The following is a 27,450-nucleotide window of genomic DNA, read 5'->3' as shown; positions in this document are numbered from 1 at the left end:
GCTTGTCCTCACCCTAAAAACCCCAACTTCCCGCAGTTGTCCTGTGTTGGTTTGATTGTATTTTTGGTGGGAGATGTTACTGTATTATTTATATGTATCTTCATGTTTGTTGCCATGTGTATGTAGTGATGTCATAGACACACTTAACATAGCCATTTCCGGCATATTGATGACGTCCCAGGTCAAAGCAGACGGGTGGAATTAGACACTTCTGTATCAAAAAGTCTTTCAAACACACTGTAAACCGTGCTTTATCTGAACCCGAGTTTTTAATGGTTGCTGACAGTTTATTGAAAATGCATGTTCCTGAATATTGGACCACTTTTGGACCAAGGCGAGTGATTTTAGGGCTTTATGTAGACTGCTGTTCCTATTTCTAGTACTGATTATGTATTGAGCTGTTGGTTGGAAATACTTGTAACAAATTTCATTAAGGAATAATTATACTAGGAAGCAGTGGTTAGAATACAAAGTTCCTTGAACAGGTTCCTACATGATGGTCTTGAATTTATACCACAAATGATTTTTATTAGACGCTTTTAGATGCGAAAAACTTTTGCTACGTTTGATGAGTTACCATGGAATATGCTCCCCTATGAAATAATAGAGTGAAAAAATGTGGTATGCCCTTTGCAACTGAATTTATTATCGAGCTGTAGTCCAACAAATGTAACACTGTCAACCTTTTCGAGCTGCATGCCTTCATATGTTATAAACCTGTTGTAGCTGGAGAAATCGAGCAGTTTGCTAATCTCACATAAAACTTGGATTAGCGTACTCACACATTCCCCAATAGGACTATCTTTTACATGACAGGAGTAAACGAATGTCACATTACATATATTTTCTGTTGTATTACAAGGCTGTACACTTATTCTATTAAGTGAGCAGCACAAGAAATTAAGCTTAGAATTTAACCTACAGTATTCAGTTTACATATTACTTCATACTTAAAAACGCACATTGTTAACATTTTACTTAAACAGTGCTGTGGCAAAGTTCCGCGTACTTTCTGTTGCAGCTGCGCGAAGATATTTCTAATAGCGACCGATAACCTACAAACACATAATTTGAAACACTAATAATCGTTCTAACATCAACTAAAATGTACCCGGAGTTAATAAGCTGAGGTTATGAGACACGTTTCATACGAAATTCCTGCCATTTCACACTACTCGCAGTTATACTGATAACTAAACTGAAGGATTCCAACTATGTCATTATTTAACTGTAGCCCCTCGGAGTATTCGGTATTCGCTAGCGAAAAATAACTTGACAGTTATTAATAACAGTTAGAAATAACGGTTATCAAACAATAACTGGAACTGTGATAATGGTTACTCTAGAATAACTGTTTGGCCCACCTCTATTCGCTATGTTAGTGTGGTTATGTTGACTTACTTAGCTATAATAATTGTGAAGATAATTTGCTGTGATGTAGACATATAGCGGCTTCAGATTTTAGAGCTAACGTAAGCTTGTTTTCAAGTTCCCACAGTTACATCATTTCATGCTTTGTGTATGTTCGCATGAAAGGAAATGCTGTAATTCTGTTGCATTTTGCTAGTTTTCCCTGTGCTTTGGTTACTCGTGTTGTTAGTATTCATCTAATCATGTGTAAATACCAGTTTGTTGTGGTGTGTGGGTTTTAATGGAGTTCTGTATAAGAATACTGTAATTTAAGAACTGGCGAAATACGAGGTACAAATTAACTGTAATTTGTCTAACATAAAGCGTTACATGTCATCAGAACTTGATAGATCTTTCATCATAGTTACAGTTAGTAGGAAGTCGTTTTAGTAAATCAGTTTTGTAAGAAAAAAACGAACCACTGTTTAAACTTAATGTTAATCAAGAATGAGAACTTTCGCACTGCAGTGAGCAATCTATGGTACATGTAAATGATTTTCTTTAATAGCAGGTAAAGATTCCGGAAATTACGGAAGCGTCCGATCCCACCCGTCTGCTTTGACCCATGACGTCACAAATATGGCGGAAACGACCATAAACCACGATTCCAATATGGCGCACATAAAGTCGGTACGTACACGTTATAAGGACGAAAATACATCGAAAAACACACACACTTTCCACAAAAAGCCTAATGACACTAACGGGACAAGGGCGGAAAATGGGATGTTTTTGGGTGGGGGCAAACTAAATATAAACAAATTTAGACACCCACCCCCATACAAAACCACACAAAACGACGAAAAAACCGACTTCACAAAACTCCCCAAATACCACTAAACACAATATCATCTGGAATCGGACACTTCCCTTGACGTATATAGCTCAAGAGCAGCTCCCGATCCCATAAATTAGGATCCAACACTTCCCTTGGTGTATATAGCTCAAAAACATCTCCTGATACCAATACCAACATACATAGCCACACATTGGGATCGAACACTTCCCTTGACCTGCACACTGTTAATTTTATCAGTCATGTCCATTCCTGAACAAAAACAACAATCGATTAATTTTACTAAAATTACCACACAATGTACAGCGAACAACACTAAATTAACCTTCACACAAAATCATTAACTCACTGAAACGAATTCCACTACAAACACAGCCGACACTCGAACAATTCTGGATAATTAGCAAAAGCAAACTGAGCCCATTACACCACACAAACGAAAATCCTGAACATACCACCAGAAACCACAACAAACCATAACACGACGTCATCTACAAACACGCCACACTCACAAACCAAACTCCGCACCGTCATGACGTCACGGGTCAAAGCAGACACGTGGGATCGGACGCTTCTGTCGACCCAAGATTCCAAACTGATGATGCTTTCTATAAACTGTGTATACATCTGTGAGGAATACAGGTGAAGGAAGTTTCAAGATAATACCTATGTTGAAAATGCATATTCACTGATAAACAAACAATCCGTATGTACAGATTATCATGATGTCCCTATCAGACTGAAATTAACACAACGAACAAAGTGTAGAATGGATTATCAGTAATTTTGCTGCAATGTCTTGACCGCTCTGATTGTTTGTAATGCTGAAGTTCGTGCATGCACAAAAAATACACATCTTCCATAATTGTCTCAATAGAAAAGTATCCATGAGCCAGTGTTAGAAAAAGAGCAGTACCAACTATAAATTCTCGGTTTCCAGTGCATGTTACTTTCAGTGTTCTCACTCTCCATGACCTGAGAAATGTAAATGAGTTTATATAACTGAACCTACTTTTCCTCATCCTTTCTGAATCTGTTTCCTGTGTAATCACCCATTTACTGCACCCATTAGACGAGTGAAAATACTGCCTTTGAGCTGTACTTCATGGTAACAACAGAAACTGAGTACCACTGTTCTTATATGATTGCTTTTTTTTTCAGATTGCAGAACTAAAGCAATGGACCAGGAGCCATCTACGTGGATAAAAAAAGAGGAAACGGACGAAGTAAAAACACAGTTACGCTTCATGGTAAGTGGCTTACTTGTATTTCGTAACAGTGTTTCGTTAATTTCTGTGTGCAGTATGGTGCGTGAGTACATAAAATTGATCTCATGCTGCTGGAAACACGAGTAATTCTGTTTACTAAACAACTGATGAACTTTCACTCTTAAATATGACATTTTGCACAGTGCATTGAACTAAGCCTGTTAAACCTCACATAGAATTCAGCAATAGTTTCAATTTAATGTTAAGTAAACATGGAAAACTTTTTTAATGCACAATTCAATTATACTGATAACGTGGTTGCCATAAAGTGGGTATATTCTGCCCTGATATGCTTCTTTTAAATGACAGCCTTAATGTGCAACTTAAGAATAACTATGACCATAGTGAATCTTAGCAGTGCCATTAAATTTATAAATGGTATGGCTGCAGTTATTGCATTATTGCAGTGTATTGTAGTATGGAATAAGAAATGTAATTTATTGATGTTGAAGTGACATTTGCATGTCACTAATCTGAGAAGTAAATTTTGTAGTACTATTAACATTAGGTGTTGACCTTGAATATGTGAACAAAGTGTAAGGATAACGGTCAGCAGGGTCATTCCATGTCAAGTGGCCTAAGGGTCCCCACTAGACCATCTCCAATTTCCATTAAATTTTTACAGGTTGTACATATAGACCTTACATGAAGCACTGCCAAATTACAGCTTCATAAATAGTATGGTGGGGCCACTAGCTACCTTTTCGTAAAGGCTCAATTTTTGACATTGTGACTATAGTAAATTTATCATAGTGTGCTGTCAAAGTGGCTCATAAATCTTGTTGTATAAAATTGCCTTATATCTACTGAAAGGATTAACTTTCTGAAGCTGGTACTTTAGTTATCTGCAGCGTGTCAGCATGTCATAATGCTCTGCAAGTGGCATCCAGATTGCTCAAACAATAACTGAGTTATCTGAGCTCACTTTGTCTGATCAGAAAAAGTTTTTATTTTAGAGACAGACCAGTTTTTAAATTATGTAAAGTGTGTTGTCATTACTGGATAAACATTGTTTCTCGGTTAGTAAAAATTATTTCAAGGTAGTGGGTTTACTAGGTTATTTAATTTTTTCTGATGTATTCTCAAGGAAGTTTCCATTATACGACCCGGGAGATCCGGGGAAAAACTCAGGAATTTTTTAGAATTCCGGGAATTTGTCATTGTTTTTGTTTTCAGTTACATTTTTGTAATTTTGACTGGTAAGAATCGATACTCTAACAAAGGATGTTACTGTATTCCGCTACTGCAGAGTAATACCGCAGCAATGATACATGAAGGAGAGAAAAAACGAAAATAAAACTTAAACTGCAAAGGAAATGTGCCCTATACAACAACAAACCACAGTGCTCATACAAGTGTCTGCCAACAGCAAAATGTGTCAAAGGCTTTAGGACGACTATGCAAGGCTTCGTAACAACAAATTGCCTCCGATGAGCGTGACATCACAACTGTTTACATTAGATTCATTTTAGCAGTTATGAGCGGGATCATGCGTATGCCCAGTTGAGTAGTAGCTTCTCCCGATTCGTGCGTGCGCAGCAGGCCCAGATCTGGGGGTGGGGGGCGGCAAATTCATATTCTTCAGGGAGAAATCCTTGTTTCACAAAGCACCTAGCATCCAGCGCACATTAGTCTATCGATTATTCATATGACTTTGAAACGCATCCCTGTCGGTTTTTGAACATTTTTGAACACATACTAAGTTGATTTCTGAATGAATCGTAAGTTGATCTGTGAATGCATGCATAGTGTACATGATTGTCAGGGGAATCCTTGTCGCATGTAGAAACAAACTTTCCTACAGACAAAAGGGGCCATACGAGCTGAGCGGAGTAAGGCTGAACGAATGAATGCCAACCATTGTCTGATTGTGTGGTTGATTGGGTTTGCAAATGATGAGCTTTGTTATAATTACTAGTGAAATCTATAGATTCAAACTACTGGAGTGGAAATAAACAAATAACAGGTAAAAATATTACATATAAAAATGACTCTGAGCACAATGGGACTTCATCTGAGGTCATCAGTCCCCTAGAACTTATAACTACTTAAACCTAACTAACCTAAGAACATCACACACGTCCATGCCCGAGGCAGGATTCGAACCTGCGGCCGCAGTGGTAGTGGGGTTCCAGACTAAAGTGCCTAGAACTGCTCAGCCACTGCAGACGACGATTACATATTACCTTCTTGGTGTATCCAATAAAATGAAATTTTGACAAAGTTTTTGGCCAGATCGCTTGTGAGTTGTATTCTGTCGTTAAAAAATTACCATTTGTGCCAAAACAGTATCGTTTATTTGGTGTGTTACAATTGTTGCAGTATTAGAAAGGCCTATTTTGTTTTATCTAGCAGAGTGTGACAAAATAGACGTAATCAGATCGAGAAACCACACCAGTCTTGGGTCCTATTTGTATTAACAGCTTTTTCAGTATTAGACAACGACATTTCGATTTTTCATGTAGCAAAACATTTGACGAACTTTGATGAGGTAACAGATTCTTTCGCAGAAAGGAAAGCATGCCATGTAAAGTTGTAGCAAGATTAGAAAGAAAAAAATTCTAGGAGCTAAGGATTGAAGAAATGTGAATTGTCGTGCTTGTCTCATGTCTTTACTAGTTTTATGTATCCTATATTTAATTTTATGTCACACAAAGCAGCAAGTTGTTAGCTGCTAGGGAATAAAGAGTGCAACTTTTCTGAAGTTCATTTTTTTTTAAAATAGAAAAGAAAAAAAGAGGGACAGGATGTCAAATTGACCGACTGTAAGCATGAGAGACACCACAGGACATTTTAATTTCCACTGTCCTGAATATGGTTTTATGGCATCCATTGCAAAATATACACGTTTCAATTCCACAGAGCGAAATACAGTGAAGTGCAATAGGAGAACTCTGTGTGAAGAAGTGTGGCACTGCACTTTGGCACACTTACGACCAAATAACATGTCTTACATTTCCTCGAACACATATGTTTTATGCATTAGACTCTTCAGAAAGATGCACGCTACAAAACAAATATATTTTTGAAAATTCGTTTCTTTTCTAGTTTTTGACGTCCTATCTCAAACGCTTGAGGGAATGGCGGGGTATTGGCCCAGTTCGGAAATATCGTAAATTCGGGGCTGATGCACAGAGCAGTCTGAGTTATAGTGGGCATGTGGGTAGTCTCCATGTGATCCGTGTATACATTTAGTGATTTTGCTGTTTCCTCTTCGTTTACTGCTCTTACATCAAATGAAAACAAAACAGATTGCTGTGGTGGGAGGCTATGAAGTGAATTAAAATAAATACACATAATTACGGAAGGCTAAAATGTGTTGTTAGTTGCAGATTTTATTTTATTTCCACCTTTCTGACAGTAAAGCATTTATTGCCTTGCTGAACAATGAAGCTATTTTTGTAGATTTGCTAAAGAAATTTTCTTTTATTAATCTTTTCTGCTGAGGCAGACAATATATTTGAAATGAAGTGTTTAATTCTGCACATTGTTTGCTACATCATTTCAAGTGCACGTTTTCAACTTGTAACACGTATGGAATTATGCCATAATAAAGAACCAAACATGAGATAACATGGTATTATAAGAAAATTTACATTCCAAAAACTACATTGAAAAGCTTAATATCAGGTCATGGCCCACTTCACTGGAAATCTGGACATACGAATGTGCACATTTTAGTATGGGTCACGAAATTCTGATGCTCTTAGAACATCCTCTGATGTCTTGTTTGTTTTATGACATAATGTAAGATGTTTCAATGTATTACACTTTCGAACATGCGGGCTCCCTATGACATCGTAGCTGCGCAAGGCCGGTGGCACCTGTCATCTGGCGCTCTCTGGCAACTGCACAAATGAACCTATTTCTAATAGCTCACGTGAAAATATTCTGAATGGTGGTTTGAAAAGAGTTACTTTCAAAGTAAATATCCTTCTACGTAAGTTGAAGTATGTGCGAGAATGTACGATGAATTTCTTAAATCACAGAGCATTTGAGTCTCGTGTAAAAATCAACTCTTTGATGATGAGCCATTTAGATGAATTTCGAGCCCAGAAGACAAGACATTTACGTCGTTATTAAAAATTTTGCTGGCACATTTGTGTAATATATATTACATTGTAATTTGTGCGTTCGCGCTTCTTAACAGTGATGTCACTATTGGCTGACTACATCACGTATCCTCAGTTCTGAATACCCGCTGTCATCAGCTGGTGAAATCAGGCGACATGAGCTATGACTGGCTTACAAAACCGCATTGCAATCTTGATTTCAATGCTTCGGAAAGTAGCATGGGGTGTTTGGTGGAATTCGAATTTATACTTTCGTAATATAAAAATATGCAGTGTATATGTTGCTGGTCATCAAAGATCTTTCCAAAACGTGTTGTTTTCCCTGTGTTTCATTTTCTAAAGCGCCGGGAAATTCTACGACCGTATGTAACCATTCAAAAGACTGATGATATACAGTTCTGAGAGAAAATATATTGTCAGTTAATAGTGAAAAAGTATATTCACACTCCTGGGAGGAAGTGTATTTTTAACCGGGAAATCCGGGAATTTTTTTTCCATGTCTGCGTATACACCCTGCTATGATTGTTTAATATTTTTCAGTTGGAAATATACACCAATTCTACTTTATCTAATATTGAAACAAACGGCAATTGGAAGCATAAATTTAATGGTAGGATAATGGATACCAATGAGGTTTCAGTACTGTATGTAATTGGTCCTACATATAATTCTGCATGTCAGCTGAAAACACACACATCGAGGCTTCATTCCAATCAAAGAATTTTCAGTAGAGTAATAGGAATTCATGACTTTCTATAGAGATATTGTTGTAATCGTTTTGGTGCAAAGAACCATTCTGTTAAAAAGGGTTTACGGATTGTCAATGTGGGAATGGCAAAACAATTGCAAGCTGTGAGTAAGAGCAATGACAAACCTGGTCGGAAGATCTGTCCAACTTGCAGAAACAATTTTTAGCAAAGAAAGCAGAAAAATCACAGTGAACTTCAAACCAGTCAGAAGATGGAGCATATCCAGAAGTATCAGTCAATTCAATTATAACTGCTTTTTGGGTCTCCCCTCTAAAATATCAGAGAATATCCAAAAGGGATGTGAAAGGTTACGCAAAACGAAAAATAAGCGAAGCTCAACAGGAAATTGCAAATAACATTGCTGCTGCTGGAGGATTAGCCCCAAAAGATCTTCAAACACATAGTACAAGCAAGACATGTCCTGATTGTGAAGATTATAAGCAGCTGATTAAGGAATTGAAAGAGAAGTTGCAATTGTCAAGGCAGCCTGAAAAATTGCAGATACTGACACTAGTACCACAAAGCTGGACTATAAAAGAGACAATGCAAGAATTCAGTGTTTCAGAGAGGATGGTAAAAGCAGCTAGGAAGTTACAGGCAGAAAATAGCGTACTAACTCTGCCAAAGAACAAGTGTGGCAAGATGATTTCAGATGCCATAAAAGAGAGAGTGGTAACATTTTTTCAGAATGAAGAATGTAGTCAAATTTTTCCAGGTAAAAAGACTACGTATCAATTAGAATAGAAGGAAAGATAGTTTTGATGCAAAAATACCTTCTTCTGAATAATTTGTAAGAAATATTTGTTACATATCAACTTCAGCATAGGCCTGAAATTGGATTTGGCAAATTCTGTGAATTGAGGCTAAAATCGTGCATCGCTGTGGGTGCTGCAGGAACCCACTCAGTTTCTGGTTGCACTTAACACCAAACTGTGAAACTGATGCTTGGAAGCACTCCAATTAAATAAGATTATAAGAGTCTGACTGCTAAAACAGTGTGATTTGTAATCCAGACTGCATGCTTCTTCCCCGTGAAATCTGTCCGGGAGAAGAACCACTTGAACAGTTTTTAGAAAGTAGCTTTGAAGACAGTGATCCAGATGATACCATTGAGTTCAAACAGTGGGTGCACACTGATAGATACATTAGAAACAAAGCAGATGACCACTAAGGATTTTATTGAAGATCTGATTTCAAAAATTGACAAACTTTCCACTCATTATGTTGCAAAGCACCAGAGCAAGCACCTAAAATGCATAAAAGAAAACTGTGAGCCAACTGAAATGATCACATTAATGGACTTTGCTGAAAATTATTCCTTCATTGTCCAGGATGCAGTTCAAGGTTTTCACTGGAATAACAGCCAAGCAACTTTACACCCATTTGTTGTGTACTTCAGAAATAACTTGGACATCGGCAGCATCAGCTACTGTATAATAAGCGACAGCCTGAAACATAATGCAATTGCTGTAAATGATTTATAGTGAAATTAATAGAAGATCTAAAGTGTCTCCTTGGAAAAATGACACACATTTACTACTTCAGTGATGGATCAGCAGTGCAGTACAAAAACTTCTAAAATTTTCTGAATCTCTGCCGCCATCAGAATGACTTTGGAATCTCAGCTGAATGGAACTTTCCTGCTACAAGCCACGGAAAATCTCCATGTGATAGAATGGAGGAACTGTAAAGTGCGCGGCAGCAAGAGCAAGCCTTCAAAGACCAACTGAGGACCAGATTTTGACACCAACTGACTTGTTTAAATACTGTACAAAGAATATCAGAGGAATCCAATTCATTTTTTGTTTCAAAAGAACAAATTGAAACATTAAAAACTGAGCAGGAAGCAAGGTTAAAAAATGGCTGCACAGTATCAGGAACAAGAGACAATCGCCATTTTGTGCCATTAAATGAAAAGCAAGTTTGTATTAGAAGAGTATTCAATGATACAAACTTTTTTGTGGCAAATGTTGACCAAAGTGTTTCATTCAGAAATACTAAAGCCTTACAACTGGACCAATACATTGCCTGTATATATGATGGAAAATGGTGGATTGGTAATGTTCCAAAGTTTCAGAAGAAGGAAAATGTTTGTCATTTTCATGCACCCCAATGGACCTGCACATTAATTCTATTGGCCAGCTAGGCAGGATGGTTGTTGGATTCCAAAGCAACACATTATTTCTGTCATTCCAGCTCCATCAGCAACAAGAATGGGCTGACATTATAGCTTGTTAGAATCAACTGTAATTTCTATTAGTAACAAATTTCAGCAAATGAATTAATAAGAACTGAAATATTTGGCTTCGGAACCATAAAGAGTATGACTGGTACATGTATTTTTTAATGTAATATAAATGTGAGTTTATTTGATACAACAAGATTTATGGAACACTTTGATAGCACACTATGATGAATTTACCATAGTTTGACCTTTTGTACTAAAATGAAGCTATTGTACCCAAAAAGTTGAACAGGATCACAAAGTTTGAGCACAACAGGTCTCTTAGATCCTGAACAGTGGTAAAACAAAGTTGATCATATATTCATTTCAGCCGCAATGAAAAAAACGAGCCCTTACGAAAAGGTGGCTGGTGGCCCCACCATACTATTTATGAAGCTGTAATTTGGCAGTGCTTCATGTAAGGTCTATATGTACATCCTGTAAACATTTCATAAAATTGGAGATGGCCAAGTGGGGAACTTGCCTAAATTTAGGCCACTTGGCATGAAATGACCCAATAGTAAATTTAAATTTCAGACAAATACCACATGAAAACAGAAATTGTTATACAGCCCGTATCTGCAGAATGAATTTATATGTTGGCAGTGAAGTTTTTAGGAAGCAATGGTATTACACATGAAATATTGACAGGTTTGTTCATAACCACTTTCTGTGTTTGCTGCACATTGTCACACATTTTTTGTGAAACTGCCAGAATGTTACAGTTACTGGTGTAAATAATCTTACATACACACGTCACTTGAAATCTGATGCAGTGCAGCTATTTGTAGGGTATTCAGCTATCAGCAGGAAAACAAATTCACTTGGTGCCACTAGTAATTTTATTCTGCCTACCAGAATTGAGGGTCCTGACACAATCGCGCAAACTACTTGTGTACTGTCTGTGCTGAACAAGTCTGCTTCAACACCCATCTTGGGTGTAACTGCAGAAGTACTGTGATAGCATTAATGCAGCATTTGCATTTGAATATATGTGAGTGCTTCATTATAGTTCGTAGGAACTATGTGATCAGCTTGCAATTCATTTGTCGAGGAGTATCACAACAGTAATCCTAAACCATCACTGTGAGGAAACGATAGGAAAGTAAATATACTAAATTTTATTAAATACAGTAAAAGAGTGGTTAGACCCAACATAGTTAAAGCCTTGGCTTTCACCCCTGACACAATGATGGTTTGGCATACAGAATGATATGTATGCACAACACGCATCATGTAAATGAAAAGCAATTTGAAGTGTCATTGACCTTGGACCTGAACCTGAGAACTATTCAAAGGCTACAAGTTTAAAATGTGTTTCTAGACCTCCTCCCCCCTAGAAATATTGATTGTGCTGAGAGACTGATCCATAGTAGAGCTCAAGGCCTAGTCTAGGTTGAAAGGTGGCAGTGTGGCTGTGAGCTGACAAAGCCTTGCTATGTGAAAGCCAAGTAAAGGATGTGGTAACAAATTGACCAGTAGCACAGCCTAATGTCTACCAAAAAATCCAAATTGTGCCCAGAATGTAACTTTTAACTACGAGAAGTCTTCTTTTATGTTGTGTGGTGTGTTAGTGGGACTGAACTTCCCTATGACCTTAACAGATGCATGTAGACATTATGTTAGTTGAAAGCCACCTTCTTGGTCAAATTAATAAAGCTTAGTTTCTAAATGCTGTATATTTTGGGCATGAGCACATGCTGGAAAGTAATGGTACACAATTATTTGAAAATTATTGAAGCATTTTAATTAATACAAACTTTATTAACATTTTACATCTTTATTCGTAGTGTTTAAATATTTATTTCAAACATAGTCACCATGTCACTGAACACCTTTCTCCCAATGAGACACCAGGTTGTTGGTGTCATCACTGTAGAATATTTGACTTTGTTGGCAGACCCACAGCCTCATCTCTGCTCACATCAATTCACCACTATCAAAGTGAAGTTCAAAAGAATGGCTCTGAGCACTATGTGACTTAACATCTGACGTCATCAGTCCCCTAGAACTTAAAGCTACTTAAACCTAACTAACCTAAGGACATCAGACACATCCATGCCCAAGGCAGGATTCGAACCTGGGACCGTAGCGGCTGCACAGTTCCAGACTGAAGTGCCTAGAACCGCTTGGCCACACCGGCCGGCAAAGTGAAGTTCTTGAAGGTGTGCTTTAGGTTTTGCAAATAGTTGAAAATTATCTTGATCAAACTGGAACACTATGAAGTATGAACAATAATAATGAATCAAAGGTGTCAGACTGTTGTAGGTGGAAAAAAAGTTGCGTATGGTCTATCATTGTCATGCTGAAGGAGAGGGTATTCCACATGTGGATGAACTATTTGAATTCGTGTTCTGTTTTCTGAGGGTTTTCTGACATGCTGACACGGTTAACTAACACACACGCATTACACACTGCAGTTCAGAACCCTTCAGCAGGAGGGTGCTGCATATTGTGTCAGCAAAGTCGTAACATCAACAGAGTAATGTGCACGACAACTGATATGAAGAACAGAATCAAAGTTTAGGAGGCATTATTTTCTGGTACACTCTTGTAGTAATTTGATGCATTTGAAAATTGCCTTGAATGTTGCTGAATGGTTCCCTTGGCATGGCCTAGCATCCATTTGGAAGTCATAATACTATATCCATAACATCAGCCAAAACATTATGACCACTGATCTGCTATCAATATAAACTTATCCAGGCAATAGCACCTCACATTTTCTTCTAGTCTCACACACACACACACACACACACACACACACACACACACACGGTGCATGGAGTATGAGTGAGCATGCTGTCTGGGTGTAAAATAGGGAATGCACACAATCTATCTGAGTTTGACTGAGAGCAGATTTTGATGGCCTGAAGGCTTGGGATGAGCATTTTGTAAGCTGCACAGCTTGTTGGGTGTTTGAGGAGTGCTGTGGCAGTTGTCTTCAACGCATGGCAAAACACAGGTGAAATGATGTCCAGACATTATGGGGGTTGGGCAAGTACTGCTCATGACAGGTGGTACACATCATAGGCTAGGCAGACTGGTAAAACAAGACAGGCAGTAAACTGTGGCATAACTAACATCAGGCATTAATGCTAGGCAGAGTACAAGTGTGTCTGCATGCACAATGCTCCAAACACTCCTAATGATGAGTCTGTGCAGCTGATGACCCATGAATGTGCCAGTGTTAATGTCGTGACATCGACAACTACAACTGAAATAGGCATGTATCTGTTGGTGTTGGATGTTGGCACATTGGAAGAGCACTGCATGGTCTGATGAATCCTGATACATTCATCATGCCTTTGGGAGGATGCATTTCTTGTTGTGATCTTCAGTCCTGAGACTGAATTGATGCAGCTCTCCATGCTACTCTATCCTGTTCAAGCTGCTCCATCTCTGAATAACTACTGCAACCCACATCCTCCTGAATCTGTTTAGTGTAATCATGCCTTGGTCTCCCTCTATAACTTTTACTCTCAGCCCTTCCCTCCAGTACTAAATCGATGATCCATTGTGACTCAGAATGTGTCCTACCAACCGATCCCTTCTTCTAGTCAAGTTGCTCGAGTATCGTGTCGTTTTTGGAAACCCAGAATCTACTTTGTAGGAATCAACATGGATTCCAGAAACAGCGAACATGTGAGACCCAACTCGCTTTATTTGTTCATGAGACCCAGAAAATATTAGATACAGGCTCCCAGGTAGATGCTATTTTCCTTGACTTCCGGAAGGCGTTCGATACAGTTCCGCACTGTTGCCTGATAAACAAAGTAAGGGCCTTCGGAATATCAGACCAGCTGTGTTGCTGGATTGAAGAGATTTTAGCAAACAGAACACAGCATGTTGTTGTCAATGGAGAGACGTCTACGGACGTTAAAGTAACCTCTGGCGTGCCACAGGGGAGTGTTATGGGACCATTGCTATTCACAATATATATAAATGACCTAGTAGATAGTGTCGGAAGTTTCATGCGGCTTTTCGCGGATGATGCTGTAGTATACAGAGAAGTTGTAGCATTAGAAAATTGTAGCAAAATGCAGGAAGATCTGCAGCGGATACACACTTGGTCCAGGGAGTGGCAACTGACCCTTAACATTGACAAATGTAATGTATTGCGAATACATAGAAAGAAGGTTCCTTTATTGTATGATTATATGATAGCGGAACAAACACTGGTAGCAGTTACTTCTGTAAAATATCTGGGAGTATGCGTGCGGAACGATTTGAAGTGGAATGATCATATAAAATTAATTGTTGGTAAGGCGGGTACCAGGTTGAGATTCATTGGGAGAGTCCTTAGAAAATGTAGTCCATCAACAAAGGAGGTGGCTTACAAAACACTCGTTCGACCTATAATTGAGTATTGCTCATCAGTGTGGGATCCGTACCAGATCGGGTTGACGGAGGAGATAGAGAAGAGCGGCGCGTTTCGTCACAGGGTTACTTGATAACTGTGATAGCATTATGGAGATGCTTAGCAAACTCAAGTGGCAGACTGCAAGGGAGGCGCTCTGCATCGCGGTGTAGCTTGCTTGCCAGGTTTCGAGAGGGTGCGTTTCTGGATGAGGTATCGAATTTATTGCTTCCCCCTACTTATACCTCCCGAGGAGATCACAAATGTAAAATTAGAGAGATTCGAGCGCGCACGGAGGCTTTCAGTCAGTCGTTCTTCCCGCGAACCATACGCGACTGGAACAGAAAAGGGAGGTAATGTCAGTGGCACGTAAAGTGCCCTCCGCTACACACCGTTGGGTGGCTTGCGGAGTATAAATGTAGATGTAGAAATACCTCTTCTCCACAATTCTATTCAATATCTCCTCATTAGTTACGTGATACACCCATCTAATCTTCAGCATTCTTTTATAGCAACATGTTTCAAAAGCTTCTGTTCTCTTCTTGTCTAAACTACTTATCACCCATGTTTCACTTCCATAGATGGATACAATCCATACCAGTACATTCAGAAAAGACTTCCTGACCCTTAAATGTATACTTTATGTTAACAAATTTCTCTTATTCAGAAATGCTTTCCTTGCCATTGCCAGTCTACATTTTATATCCTCTCTACTTCAACCATCAGTTATTTTGCTACCCAAATAGCAAAACTCATCTACTACCTTAAGTGACTTATTTCCTAATTCCATCACCATATCCTGATTTAAGTAGACTACATTTCATTATCCTTGTTTTGCTTTTGTTGATGCTCATTTTATATCCCCCTTTGAAGGCACTGTCCATTCTGTTCAACTGCACTTCCAGGTCCTCTGCTGTCTCTGACAGAATTACAATGTTGTCGGCAAACCTCGGAGTTTTTCTTTCTTCTCCCTGGATTTTAATGCGTACTGAAAATTCTTCTTTTGTTTCATTTATTGCTTGCTCAACATACAGAGTGAAAAACACTGGGATGGGTTAAAACCCTGTCTCACTCCATTCCCAACCACTGCTTCCCTTACATGCTCCTTGACTTTCATAACTGCCATCTGGTTTCTGTACAAATTGTAAATAGCCTTTCGCTCACTGTATTTGATGACTGCCACCTTCAGAATTTGAAAGAGTGTTCCAGTCAACATTGTCGAAAGCTTTCTCTAAGTCTAGAAGTGCTGTAAATGTAGGTTTGCCTTTCCTTAATCTGTCTTCTGAGATAAGTCGTAGGGTCAGTATTGCCTCATGTGTTGCATCATTTCTATGGAATCCAAACTAATCTTCCCTGATGTTGGCATCTACCAGCTTTTCCATTCGTCTGTAAATAATTCATGTTAGTATTTTGCAGCTGTGCCACAGGTGTGACACCCAATCACTGACCATTTTCGAAGTCAATGAGTTCTGCAGAGCACCCAATTGTGCTCTCTCATGTTGTCTAATGGCTACTGACGTCGCTGATATGGAGTGCCTGGCAGTATGTGGCAGCACAATGCACCTAGTATGAAAAAGTATGTTTCTGGCAGTGTCCGGATACTTTTGAGCACATACTGTATGATGAAGTTATGCCCTGTCCAAAATTCTACCAGATGGCTTCCTCTTTCATTTCATATCGATTCCATATTCACCCACTAATTTTCCTTCTCTGTGAACCGTGAATTTACTTTCAGAACTTTTAGAACTTTTTCTTAAGAATTTACTTTATTTACTAGCGATTCATCAAGAACATTAACACATTTGATCACACTATGTGAGCGTGGAACTAGTTGCCAGGGAGTAACTGATGAAATCAAAATGAAATTGCTTTTAACAAATGAGAATTTTATTCCTAAAAGCCTTTGTTTTAAGAAACGGATTTAAAATTATAAGCAGAAAGCACCCTCTAAATATCAAGTTAAAATTTATTCAGAGGCAGAAAGAAACAAATTTTTGAGTGTATGAGCTTTCGGGCTGAGAGCCTTGCCGCTCCCTTTTGACATGGCCATAGTCATGACCGCTAACAACCACCTCTGAACGACTACACAGGTGCAAATCTGCAACACACCAGATTACTTTAAAGTAAAAGTTTTAACAATTCACACAAGCACACAAAGTATGCACCCTGTAGAATAGATGGAAATTAAAAGATTAACTTGCCACCGAAGGTGCAACTTGATTTTAATTTCTAAGAAAAGTCTTATGGTGGAAGGGTGGCAACTTTATATACAAAAATGACCATTTAAATAAAAGACCATGAAATGCAATCTTACATAAAATTATACAAGGTTTTCCAAACACGTTCTACAGTCCACATATACCACCTCTGAAGATGATAGGCAAGATAAAAACATATTTCTGTAATTAGACCATTACACTTCAAGCAATAAATTCGTTAACACACCGAATCCGATCAACATGACAGAGGCAGCTATTAACGTACGGCAGACTGATAAGGTGATTACCAAACAACCCGAACTGCAGGTTGCTCTAACTCACCCCTAATCCACAAGGGAAAAACGGACCACCCAATTCATAAATAACCACCTTCCCGCGGGTGGGCAAACGGAGAAGAATAGTGGGACGACCCCAAAACAAAGCGCCTCGTGACCTCACCAAGAAAACAAGTAGAATTTAACAAGTAAATAAAACAACATATCATGAATCACTTAACTTCTAATAAACTGCGATTTCTAGCGAAGACCTGGTGCAGCACCTCCAAAACGCTCTCCCGAACCGTCTGCTGCCAGCCACTTAAACAGACGCAGGAAGGTGCGACAGTCTCCCGTCTCACGGCGTCGCAGCTCGCACTGCTGAGATGGGGTCGTAGGTTGACTCCTGTTGCTCTCGTGTCGGCCGCAAAGCCATTACCCCTCGCTATACAGTGCGGCCCACTGGACTCAGGTGACGACCTCGTGCTGACACTCAAGGCGGACAAGCCATCTTGTGTCTCAGTGCGCGACCGACCAACAATTGATCCATCCACCAATGACCATTGCCTGAGCAACTCAAGCAGACTGATGGTCTAACATGCAGCCTCAGATGCAGGAACTAAGCCCGCTACGGGGCGATCACTCATTGAGTTCTCTCATTGCACCACAAATTCGGATGAGAGACAGACTAGCAGGCTGGGGACGAGAGACTAACCCCAGGCTGACTCCAGACACACCCAGACTGACCCCAACTGACCGACTGGTGAGCTCATAGCACCCCTTACATGCACACGAACAGGCAACCTTTCCCCTTTCCCACCAGAGGGAGACACCAAAGCTGCGACTGCCACAGTTAAGCCACTGCCAGAAACGGAGGGTGACGCCTTACCCCTGTCTGCCTTTGCCTTTCCCCCGTCTGCCTTTGCCTTTCCCCCCGTCTGCCTTTGCCTTTCCCCCCGTCTGCCTTTGCCTTTCCCCCCGTCTGCCTTTGCCTTTCCCCCCGTCTGCCTTTGCCTTTCCCCCCGTCTGCCTTTGCCTTTCCCCCCGTCTGCCTTTGCCTTTCCCCCCGTCTGCCTTTGCCTTTCCCCCCGTCTGCCTTTGCCTTTCCCCCCGTCTGCCTTTGCCTTTCCCCCCGTCTGCCTTTGCCTTTCCCCCCGTCTGCCTTTGCCTTTCCCCCCGTCTGCCTTTGCCTTTCCCCCCGTCTGCCTTTGCCTTTCCCCCCGTCTGCCTTTGCCTTTCCCCCCCGTCTGCCTTTGCCTTTCCCCCCCGTCTGCCTTTGCCTTTCCCCCCCGTCTGCCTTTGCCTTTCCCCCCGTCTGCCTTTGCCTTTCCCCCCGTCTGCCTTTGCCTTTCCCCCCGTCTGCCTTTGCCTTTCCCCCCGTCTGCCTTTGCCTTTCCCCCCGTCTGCCTTTGCCTTTCCCCCCGTCTGCCTTTGCCTTTCCCCCCGTCTGCCTTTGCCTTTCCCCCCGTCTGCCTTTGCCTTTCCCCCCGTCTGCCTTTGCCTTTCCCCCCGTCTGCCTTTGCCTTTCCCCCGTCTGCCTTTGCCTTTCCCCCGTCTGCCTTTGCCTTTCCCCCCGTCTGCCTTTGCCTTTCCCCCCGTCTGCCTTTGCCTTTCCCCCCGTCTGCCTTTGCCTTTCCCCCCCGTCTGCCTTTGCCTTTCCCCCCGTCTGCCTTTGCCTTCCCCCCCCCGTCTGCCTTTGCCTTCCCCCCCCCGTCTGCCTTTGCCTCCCCCCCCGTCTGCCTTTGCCTTTCCCCCCGTCTGCCTTTGCCTTCCCCCCGTCTGCCTTTGCCTTCCCCCCGTCTGCCTTTGCCTTCCCCCCCCCGTCTGCCTTTGCCTCCCCCCCCGTCTGCCTTTGCCTTCCCCCCCGTCTGCCTTTGCCTTTCCCCCCCGTCTGCCTTTGCCTTTCCCCCCGTCTGCCTTTGCCTTTCCCCCCCGTCTGCCTTTGCCTTTCCCCCCCGTCTGCCTTTGCCTTTCCCCCCGTCTGCCTTTGCCTTTCCCCCCGTCTGCCTTTGCCTTTCCCCCCGTCTGCCTTTGCCTTTCCCCCGTCTGCCTTTGCCTTTCCCCCGTCTGCCTTTGCCTTTCCCCCGTCTGCCTTTGCCTTTCCCCCGTCTGCCTTTGCCTTTCCCCCGTCTGCCTTTGCCTTTCCCCCGCCCCCGTCTGCCTCCGCCTCTGCCTTCCCCCCCCCGTCTGCCTCGGCCTCTGCCTTCCCCCCCCCCGTCTGCTTCGGCCTCTGCCTCCCCCCCCCGTCTGCCTCGGCCTCTGCCTCCCCCCCCGTCTGCCTCGGCCTCTGCCTTCCCCCCCCCCGTCTGCCTCGGCCTCTGCCTCCCCCCCATCTGCCTCGGCCTTCCACCCCCTCGTCTGCCTCGCCCCCCTCTTGACCTTGGCCTTCATCCTCCTCCCCTGCGCCCATCCTCTTTGTTCTCCTACTATCGAATTCCACTCCTTCATAACTATTAATTTTTCGTCTTCCTTCACTATCTGAATAATTTCTTCTATCTCATCATACATTTCTTCAATCTCTTCGTCTCGGGAGTTAGTTGGCATATAAACTTGTACTACTGTGGTAGGCAAGGGCTTCGGGTTTCTCTCAGCTACAACAGTGTGTTCAGTAAGCTGTTCATAGTAGCTTATCTGTGCTCCTATCTTTTATTCATTCTTAAACCTACTCATGCATTTCCCCGGTTTGATATTGTATTGGCCACCCGGTGTCGCCGTGCAGTCTAGGCACTTCAGTCTGGAACCGCGTGACCACTATGGTCGCAGGTTCTAATCCTGCCTTGGGCATGGATGTGTGTGATGTCCGTAGGTTAGTTAGGTTTAAGTAGTTCTGAGTTCTAGGGGACTGATGACCAAAGATGGTAAGTCCCATAGTGCTCAGAGCCATTTGAACCATTTTTTCTTTTGTTTTTATATATCTATGTTCATCGGACCAGAAGTCTTGTTCCTCATACCATCAAACTTCTCTAATTCCCAATATATATCTAGTTTTAACCTATCCATTTCCGTTTTTAAATTTTCTAACATACCTGCCGCATTAAGCGATCTGCCATTCCATGTTCCCCTCTGTAGAACGCCAGTTTTCTTTCTCCAGATAACGACGCCCTGAGTTACTCCTGCCCGGAGATCTGAATGGTGGACTATTTTAATTCCTGAATATTTTATCCTTGAGGATGCCATCATCATTCAACCATGCAGTAAAGTTGTATCCCCTCGGGAAATATTATGGCTATAGTTTCGCATTGCTAACAGCACAGGAAGACTGTTTTGGTTAATGTTACAAGACCAGATCAGTCGTTCATCCCAACTGTTGCCCCTGCAACTATTGAACTATTGAAATGACTGCTGCCCCTCTTCAGGGACCACACATATGTCTGGCCCCTCAACAGATACCCTCCACTGGGGCTGCACCTACAGAACAGCTATCTATATCACTGAGGCATGCAAGCCTCGCTACCAGTGGCAAGGTCCACCCTTCATGACTATCATATTTCCCACTGGCAGTGGCATTTTTCATCAAAATAATGCACCATTTCACAAGGCCATGAGTGTGATAGAATGGTTTGAGGAACATAGTGGTGAGTTCCAATTGATGTGATGGCGAACCTGGTAAAACACATCTGGGATGTAATTTAAAATGTCAGAAATCATCCCCCCTTTTAGAATTTATGGGAATGAGATGACTTGAGTGTGCAGATATGGTGCCAACTTCCTACAGTGATCTACCAAGGCCTCATTGCTTCCATGCCACAATGTCTCCCTGCTGTTACCTGTGCCAGAGGTGGACATACCAGACTTAAGATGAGTGATGATAATTTTGGGGCTGATCAGACTATGGCAGTTAACATTATTGAAAGAAGATTGTTTTATTGTGGTGATGGTGATAATGATAGCGGCACATTAAGTTTGGCCAAACAGCACATGCCGCCCACAAGCGCTGCATGGCTCACCCTCTAGTCCAGCTTCAAGACACTGACTGCCCTTGAGATGCACTGCTGTTGCTCTACATCCATTTTGGCTCCACAACATCCACTGGTGCCATGAACTCTGAGCTGTGGCAAGTGACATTTGCCAGGCACATAGGGCTGGAATTCAAAGAGGGATCCCACAAAATCAAAATCCCCCTTCCCCACCATTGAGGAGCCCTCTACATATGACTCTCCTTGACATGGGTAATGTGCATGCATGAGGCTTTATGCATGCATAAATTCAGAAGCAGGAGGTTTGTCAGGCTCACCACCCTGACAGTCTCACAGGGTCCCAAGAACTGAGGAGCTAGTTTGCTAGCGAACTCTAACTCCCCTTTTTGAACAATGAGGGTTTTGGGCTAACAATCTGTCCCCAGCCTTTGCAATGAACTATTTAGCCCCTGATTGCAGCAGATGGCTAGCCTGTGATGGGCAATTTTGGTATTATGCCTAGCCTGGCTCCAGTTGTGCTGTGTTACTGCCAGGGTGACTTGTTGTGGAAGCAAACCATTGATTGAGATCAGGTTGACAAGAGGAGAATTGACTGGATGAGCTAGCATAAGGGATACTGGAGCAGCATCCAGAGTTTTAAAGACAAAATTGAGCCATGGTACTGACATGTCCCACTTCGTCTGAGCCTTGTTGTGAAAGATAAGCACAGCCTTCAACTTGCAGTTCACCTGGTCAGCAAAGTATGATGGTAATAAGGATTTGTGGTCACATCCTTAATTCCATTGTCAAAGCAGAACCGCACGAATAGCTGGGAAACAAAAGCTAATAAGCATTCTGGGTGGCCTGTAAACAGAAAGAATTCATTACAAATGCTGGATAGCTACCAGGATGGTCAGTCCTCTGCTTGGAATCAGTCAAAAAGCGAGAAAAGTCATCCAGGATAACTAATAGGTGCCTAATACCCACAAATACGAGAACGCAGACCTGTATAATCAATAAAAAATTTATGTATCAGACATTTCTGATGGGTAGACTCCAAAAGCCCTTCACATAGTTCGGCTTGGGATCACCCCACTTACGGCTCTCACATTCACCCACCAACGTCTGAACATCATTATACAGGGAGGACCAGGTGTTGTGTTGTCGTATCTTGACAACAGTATTATAAATGCCCAGATGACTGCCTAAGAGGGTGTTAAGGAAATAATGAGCCAAAACCTAACTAAGAGGTTGTCAGTCTCTAAACAAAAATCTTGGTGTTTAAAATAAAATCTGAATTTCTCAAGGGCAAACAGAACCAAGGCTTCCCATTCATACATACAATATTTCATCACCTCGGGTGAAAGTTTCCAAGGTCCATAGGCTATAGGTCATCAACCCACAACACCTCCCCTCCCATTCTGTTCCTGCAGGAGGGCAGCTTCCACTTTCTACCCTAGAAGAATTAGGTGCCCATTTGCAAGAACAGAAGCTCAAAATTGGGTATGGCTAATACTAGTGGGCTACAAAGCGCCACTTTAATGGTTTCAGAAGATTCTGGATGACTTTCATCCCATTTGAAATTTCTTAAATCATTAAGGCATCCCAGTAATTTAGTAAAATTGGGCACAAACTTTCGAAAAAAATTTGTCATGCCTATCAACTGTGCCACACTGTTGTTATTTCTAGGAGCTGGAAATTTTCGCAAATCACCAGTATGCTCCTGGACAATTCTAATGCAATCAGTGGAACTAAGATGTCCCAAGAATGAAACTTATGTGCCAGTGTCATTTTAGATGGTTTCGCAGTAAGTCCCACCTCCCTCTGGTAAACCAGGACTGCCTCAAGATGTTGCAGGTGTTCAGACAGAACAGTAAATAACCATGCCATCTAGGTGTTTATAGACACACTTGAATGTGAAATCACCGATAGCATAACCTAGAAGGCAAGACATAATGGCAACTTCTATTGACATACCAAAGGGCACCCTGTTAAAATCGTAGAGGGTTCAGCCTGTACCGAAGGCAGTAATGCGCGTGGAATCCTCTGTTAACATGATCTAATAATATGAGAGATTGAGATCCAGGACAGTAAAATACTGATCCCGACTGAACCAAGTAAAAGAAATATGCAGATTGGGAAGTGGCACAGATTCCAAAACTCCCTTCTCATTAACCATATGATAACCCACAACTGGATGAAACACCCCACTGCTGCTCATAGATACTGAAAATATGGGAGAAGCATAGGCTGAGATTGAGGGCCTGATGACCCCATCGAACAACGTATTATTAATCAAAGCACATATAAATTTCGTCTTTGATGGAGAAAGCCTCTAAAGATCCTGCCTCTCTGGAATGTCATTTGTAAGGCGAATTGTGCACAGGAAATTATTGGTGACGTCAAATCTGTTAGTTAACTACCTGCGGTAAACAATCAAGAACTTCCAGTACCAGCTTAACCTCTACTGGACCAAGGTGACTGAGCTCAAATGGCGAATATTGTGGTAACACACTATGAACTCTTGTGGCAACCTGACAGGAGCACAACTGGAATTTTTCAGCTGGGTTAAATTTAAAATAAACAACCCTGTGTTGACAAGCTAACACAAACCCACTACCACTTACGAAACACACCCCAAAATTAAGTTTACTGAAAAATTTTTAATTACTATCCACTTCACAGGCCAAGAAAATTTTCCAGTACTCAGTTTTGCCAATCAGTGGCAACATCTGCCCAGTGGGAGCGTGACATTGGGAGGATGGATGCAAATGAGGCAGTTCACAGGTCTTGTGGAACTCCAAATACCACAGATTATCTAAATGAGAAACTGAACTACCAGAGCTGAGGAGTGTGTACACTGGTTCCTGGATAAGTTACACCCAAAGGTAAGGCAGGCATTCCCCTACCTTGGACTTGGCACAGAGACAGCACTTTGGCAGTAGAACACTACCATGCCTCTTCCATTCCTTGTGATGCCAGCTGTTTGACTCTCCTTCCATGGAACCAGACATTGCTATACAAAATGCCCCTCTTTGTTACACTGGAAACAAATCCTACGCTTGTTCCGTATGGGTGGTCCCCTTTTAAATCGCCCAGAATCTCGATCCCCATCCTGATAATGACACTTAAACCCCATCACTGCTGGTCTGCAAAATTCAAGCTTCAGTAGCAGACACCAAATCCTGTAAGTCAGTAAAAGATGTGCATTTATTAGTGAAGGTAATCCATGAACGGTCCTGTGGCTGCATTTTCTCTAATATAATATTGAGTATTTGTATCTCTGTGACTTGCAATTCCAAGAATGAAATGACCATGTGCATTCATCTGTGTACCTATTGAAAGGTTCATGAGGAAACTGCACTAGCCAAAATGTTCATGCTTTAGCAGCCTCTAAATATGAGGTGAAATGTCAGCCCAGTAATTGATTCCCCCAACTCCCTCAGTGTTGCACTTCGTGTAAAATTGAACTGAAAACATGACTTAACACAGGAGGTACAATGCCTGATGAACAACATTATTGGAGATGGCCAAAGTGTCAGCATCAAACATAAATTTGGTGATCCACTGGATGGACTTCACCTGTCTTTAAATTCTAAACTGAAAGTTCCATTATAGCTAGAAGCAGTAACATATTTGGTAAGGTAATTTCCCAAATGAATTCCCTTCTCTTCCTTAAAGGTGTCTGTAGCATTACTACTACTTACAGCAGTTATCTGTTGGTGGGAGAATCTTGTTCTCCACCTATTGCTCGTAATTTGTCTAAATCAAGGTGGCTGACCCCACTTAGCAAATCATGCACCTGCCCCTTTAACTGCAGATCTAATGTAACTTGCTCAGGATAGAGATTACATAGTGGAATACCCCACAAGTGATTGTCCCATTGGCTCTATTGTGTCTGGATTGTATGTATTTGCTTATGGTGGGGCTGACTACTTTCTAAACACTCTACATTCTGACACAAGGTTGTCATGGTCGGAGCTCAGTCAGCTAGTGCAACATATACCTCTCCGGTGCAGTTGGTACTAATCACCAAGGGGTTGTCCACACCGGCATGCAGACGAGCCACAAGTTCTGCCACACTGCCCTTACTACATGGAAGCTGACATACTTTTAATTCATAGATAAACTGTTGCTTCTTCAATAACAACAAATTGAGACAGTCATGGGGTCCCGTGTTCAGCAGTGGATACCTACAAACGCACACCTCATGGTGAATGACAGTATGAGGATAACCTCCCCCTTTAGTTCCAGGAAAATAACCATCCTCCATTACCAACCAAACATCCAGCAGGAAAAAGGGAAATTAAGTGGATCGACTGGATGGATTGGGGTTCACATGCATCTCCATTGTTTATTAAAATGTTTTTATTTAAGAAAAATAACTAAAATCAGATACATTAGCAGGATTACAAACAACACTCTGAAGTTTCAAATTTAAGACATTACTACACCTTAGTTTAGTGACAATTTAAATAAGGCAATAGTTAAAGACAAAAGCTGTGTCTGACACCAGTTCTTAGATTTTAGATTCAAAATTTCCATCTTCACAAACCGCAACCCAGAAAATGCTTCAACAAATGGACAGATAATTATTTGGAAACAGATGGCTCTTTAAGACAACACAGGAGCATAACTCATCTCAAAGGTTAAAACTGAATAGCTATACTGGAAGACAGAGCAATTTATAGCTGCCTCGGGACCACTAGAAAAAGGAAATTCTTAAAATACACCTCAAAGTGCATCTAGATAATTTAATAAAGTAAACAGGTGCACTGATTTCTGGAGCTGCCTTCAGCAGACAGGGCAAGTTGCTTTAAATCTTGCCCCCAAATGAGCAGTTAACTCATTAACTGAAATTAGTGTGCATAGATTGATATAACTGGCTTCAGACACAGTGAAAATTCTATTAAGGTGTACCGTAGAAGATGCGTAAGTGATTCAGTAAGTGTATGTGCATGCATAGGAGCTCAAGAATGCCCTTTAAAAAGGAAAACCAGTAATTAGTACGCAGAACCAACTTTTAGCAGTAAATAAATAAAAGGTGAGGAAAGGTCACCCCCATGACAACTTTAAAATAACAAACAGTTGGACAATTAAATCTATAAAGCAGTAACTAGCCCTGAGATGGAATACATTTATTTCACTCTCCTGCTCACAAATGGCCAGTGAACAAACACACAAAAAACGTTCCGAGCTCAGTAAGACTTAGTTGTACACACTTTTGCTTGTTCCAGCCCGTGAGCCTCAAATGTGCCAACAGGCTATATTTTCACTAGTCTGGATGACATCAAATATGACATGATTCACATAGAGCTGATCAGCATGTGGCCATTCTAACAGTGCTCAGCAGTATGTACAAGAAGAGCACTCATCCCATCAAACCCCCCAAACATGAAAATGTACAAAATTTTAGTACACATTTCAAATAGTAATTTACATAACTTGAGTGAAGGCCGTCCATCGGTAGCTGGCAGTGGTACATTCCATGAGGCTGATGTACAAAGGCAGTGTTAACAGCCACAGTATGATGAGCAGGCCCTAAGAGTCCAGGTCCTAAACAGTCAGTGTGTCACAACAGTAGAAAACTGGAGCAGACTAAGGGAGCATCTAAATTCCACTGTCATTCTCACTTAATACAACCACATGACCACAGTAGTTGCACAGATCAGTGGACTTGTCATATGATTCTCATCAAAAACTTAGTCTAAGGCTAAACATGGTCACACTTAAAATGGTGTTCAGGATTACCAAATCATAGAATCCACTGCTGAACATGAGGAATTTAATAGCAATAAGAAACTTGTCTGGCTGTGGGACATTACCCTAACCCCTTCCAAGGCAATGCCACAAAGTATTAAGTCGTGCAACACAATCTAAATCAAGCAGTTTTGTGGATGAGAAAGCTCCTTGCATAATGTGACTTCCACAGAGAACAACCAACAGCAAATACAGATAGCCAAGACCACACCAAAGTTCCATCTTTTGTTAACGCTTGAGCCTGCAACTATTAACTCGACAGAACTTTTAAAGGACTACCAGTCACTCCAGTCTATCAATTTCAGATGAATGCCAGATACTGCGATGTACCCTGCGCGTCTGTACCATACTTCATGGCGCCACAAGCTCCAAGGGAAAGAAATGACATACACCAGGTGCGGGGCAGGAAGTCAAAGAGGGAGCCTGTCATGGCTCAGATAG

The 27,450-nt window shown here is 41.5% G+C and overlaps 1 protein-coding gene across 9 annotated transcripts in view; it reads left to right on the top strand.

Moving 5' to 3' along the window:
* Positions 1 to 27,450, top strand: part of LOC126213063 (zinc finger protein 43-like) — a 173,432-nt gene that overhangs the window by 1,465 nt on the left and 144,517 nt on the right. For 7 of the 9 annotated variants that reach the window (XM_049940642.1, XM_049940644.1, XM_049940643.1 and 4 more), the window contains exons 2-3: positions 3,368 to 3,456; positions 27,315 to 27,404. In XM_049940642.1, the coding sequence (XP_049796599.1) occupies positions 3,385 to 3,456; positions 27,315 to 27,404 (162 nt within the window). In that variant the 5' untranslated portion in view covers positions 3,368 to 3,384. Of the gene's footprint in view, positions 1 to 3,367; positions 3,457 to 23,934; positions 24,138 to 27,314; positions 27,405 to 27,450 lie in introns of all 9 variants that reach the window. The other 2 variants (XM_049940640.1, XM_049940639.1) reach the window with 2 other exon arrangements.

The sequence above is a fragment of the Schistocerca nitens genome, chromosome 11 (assembly GCF_023898315.1).
Source record: "Schistocerca nitens isolate TAMUIC-IGC-003100 chromosome 11, iqSchNite1.1, whole genome shotgun sequence".
In the NCBI taxonomy this organism is placed as follows: domain Eukaryota; kingdom Metazoa; phylum Arthropoda; class Insecta; order Orthoptera; family Acrididae; genus Schistocerca; species Schistocerca nitens.
The sequence above is the reverse complement of the archived record's forward strand: the minus strand, read 5'-3'. Positions and strand labels throughout refer to the sequence as shown.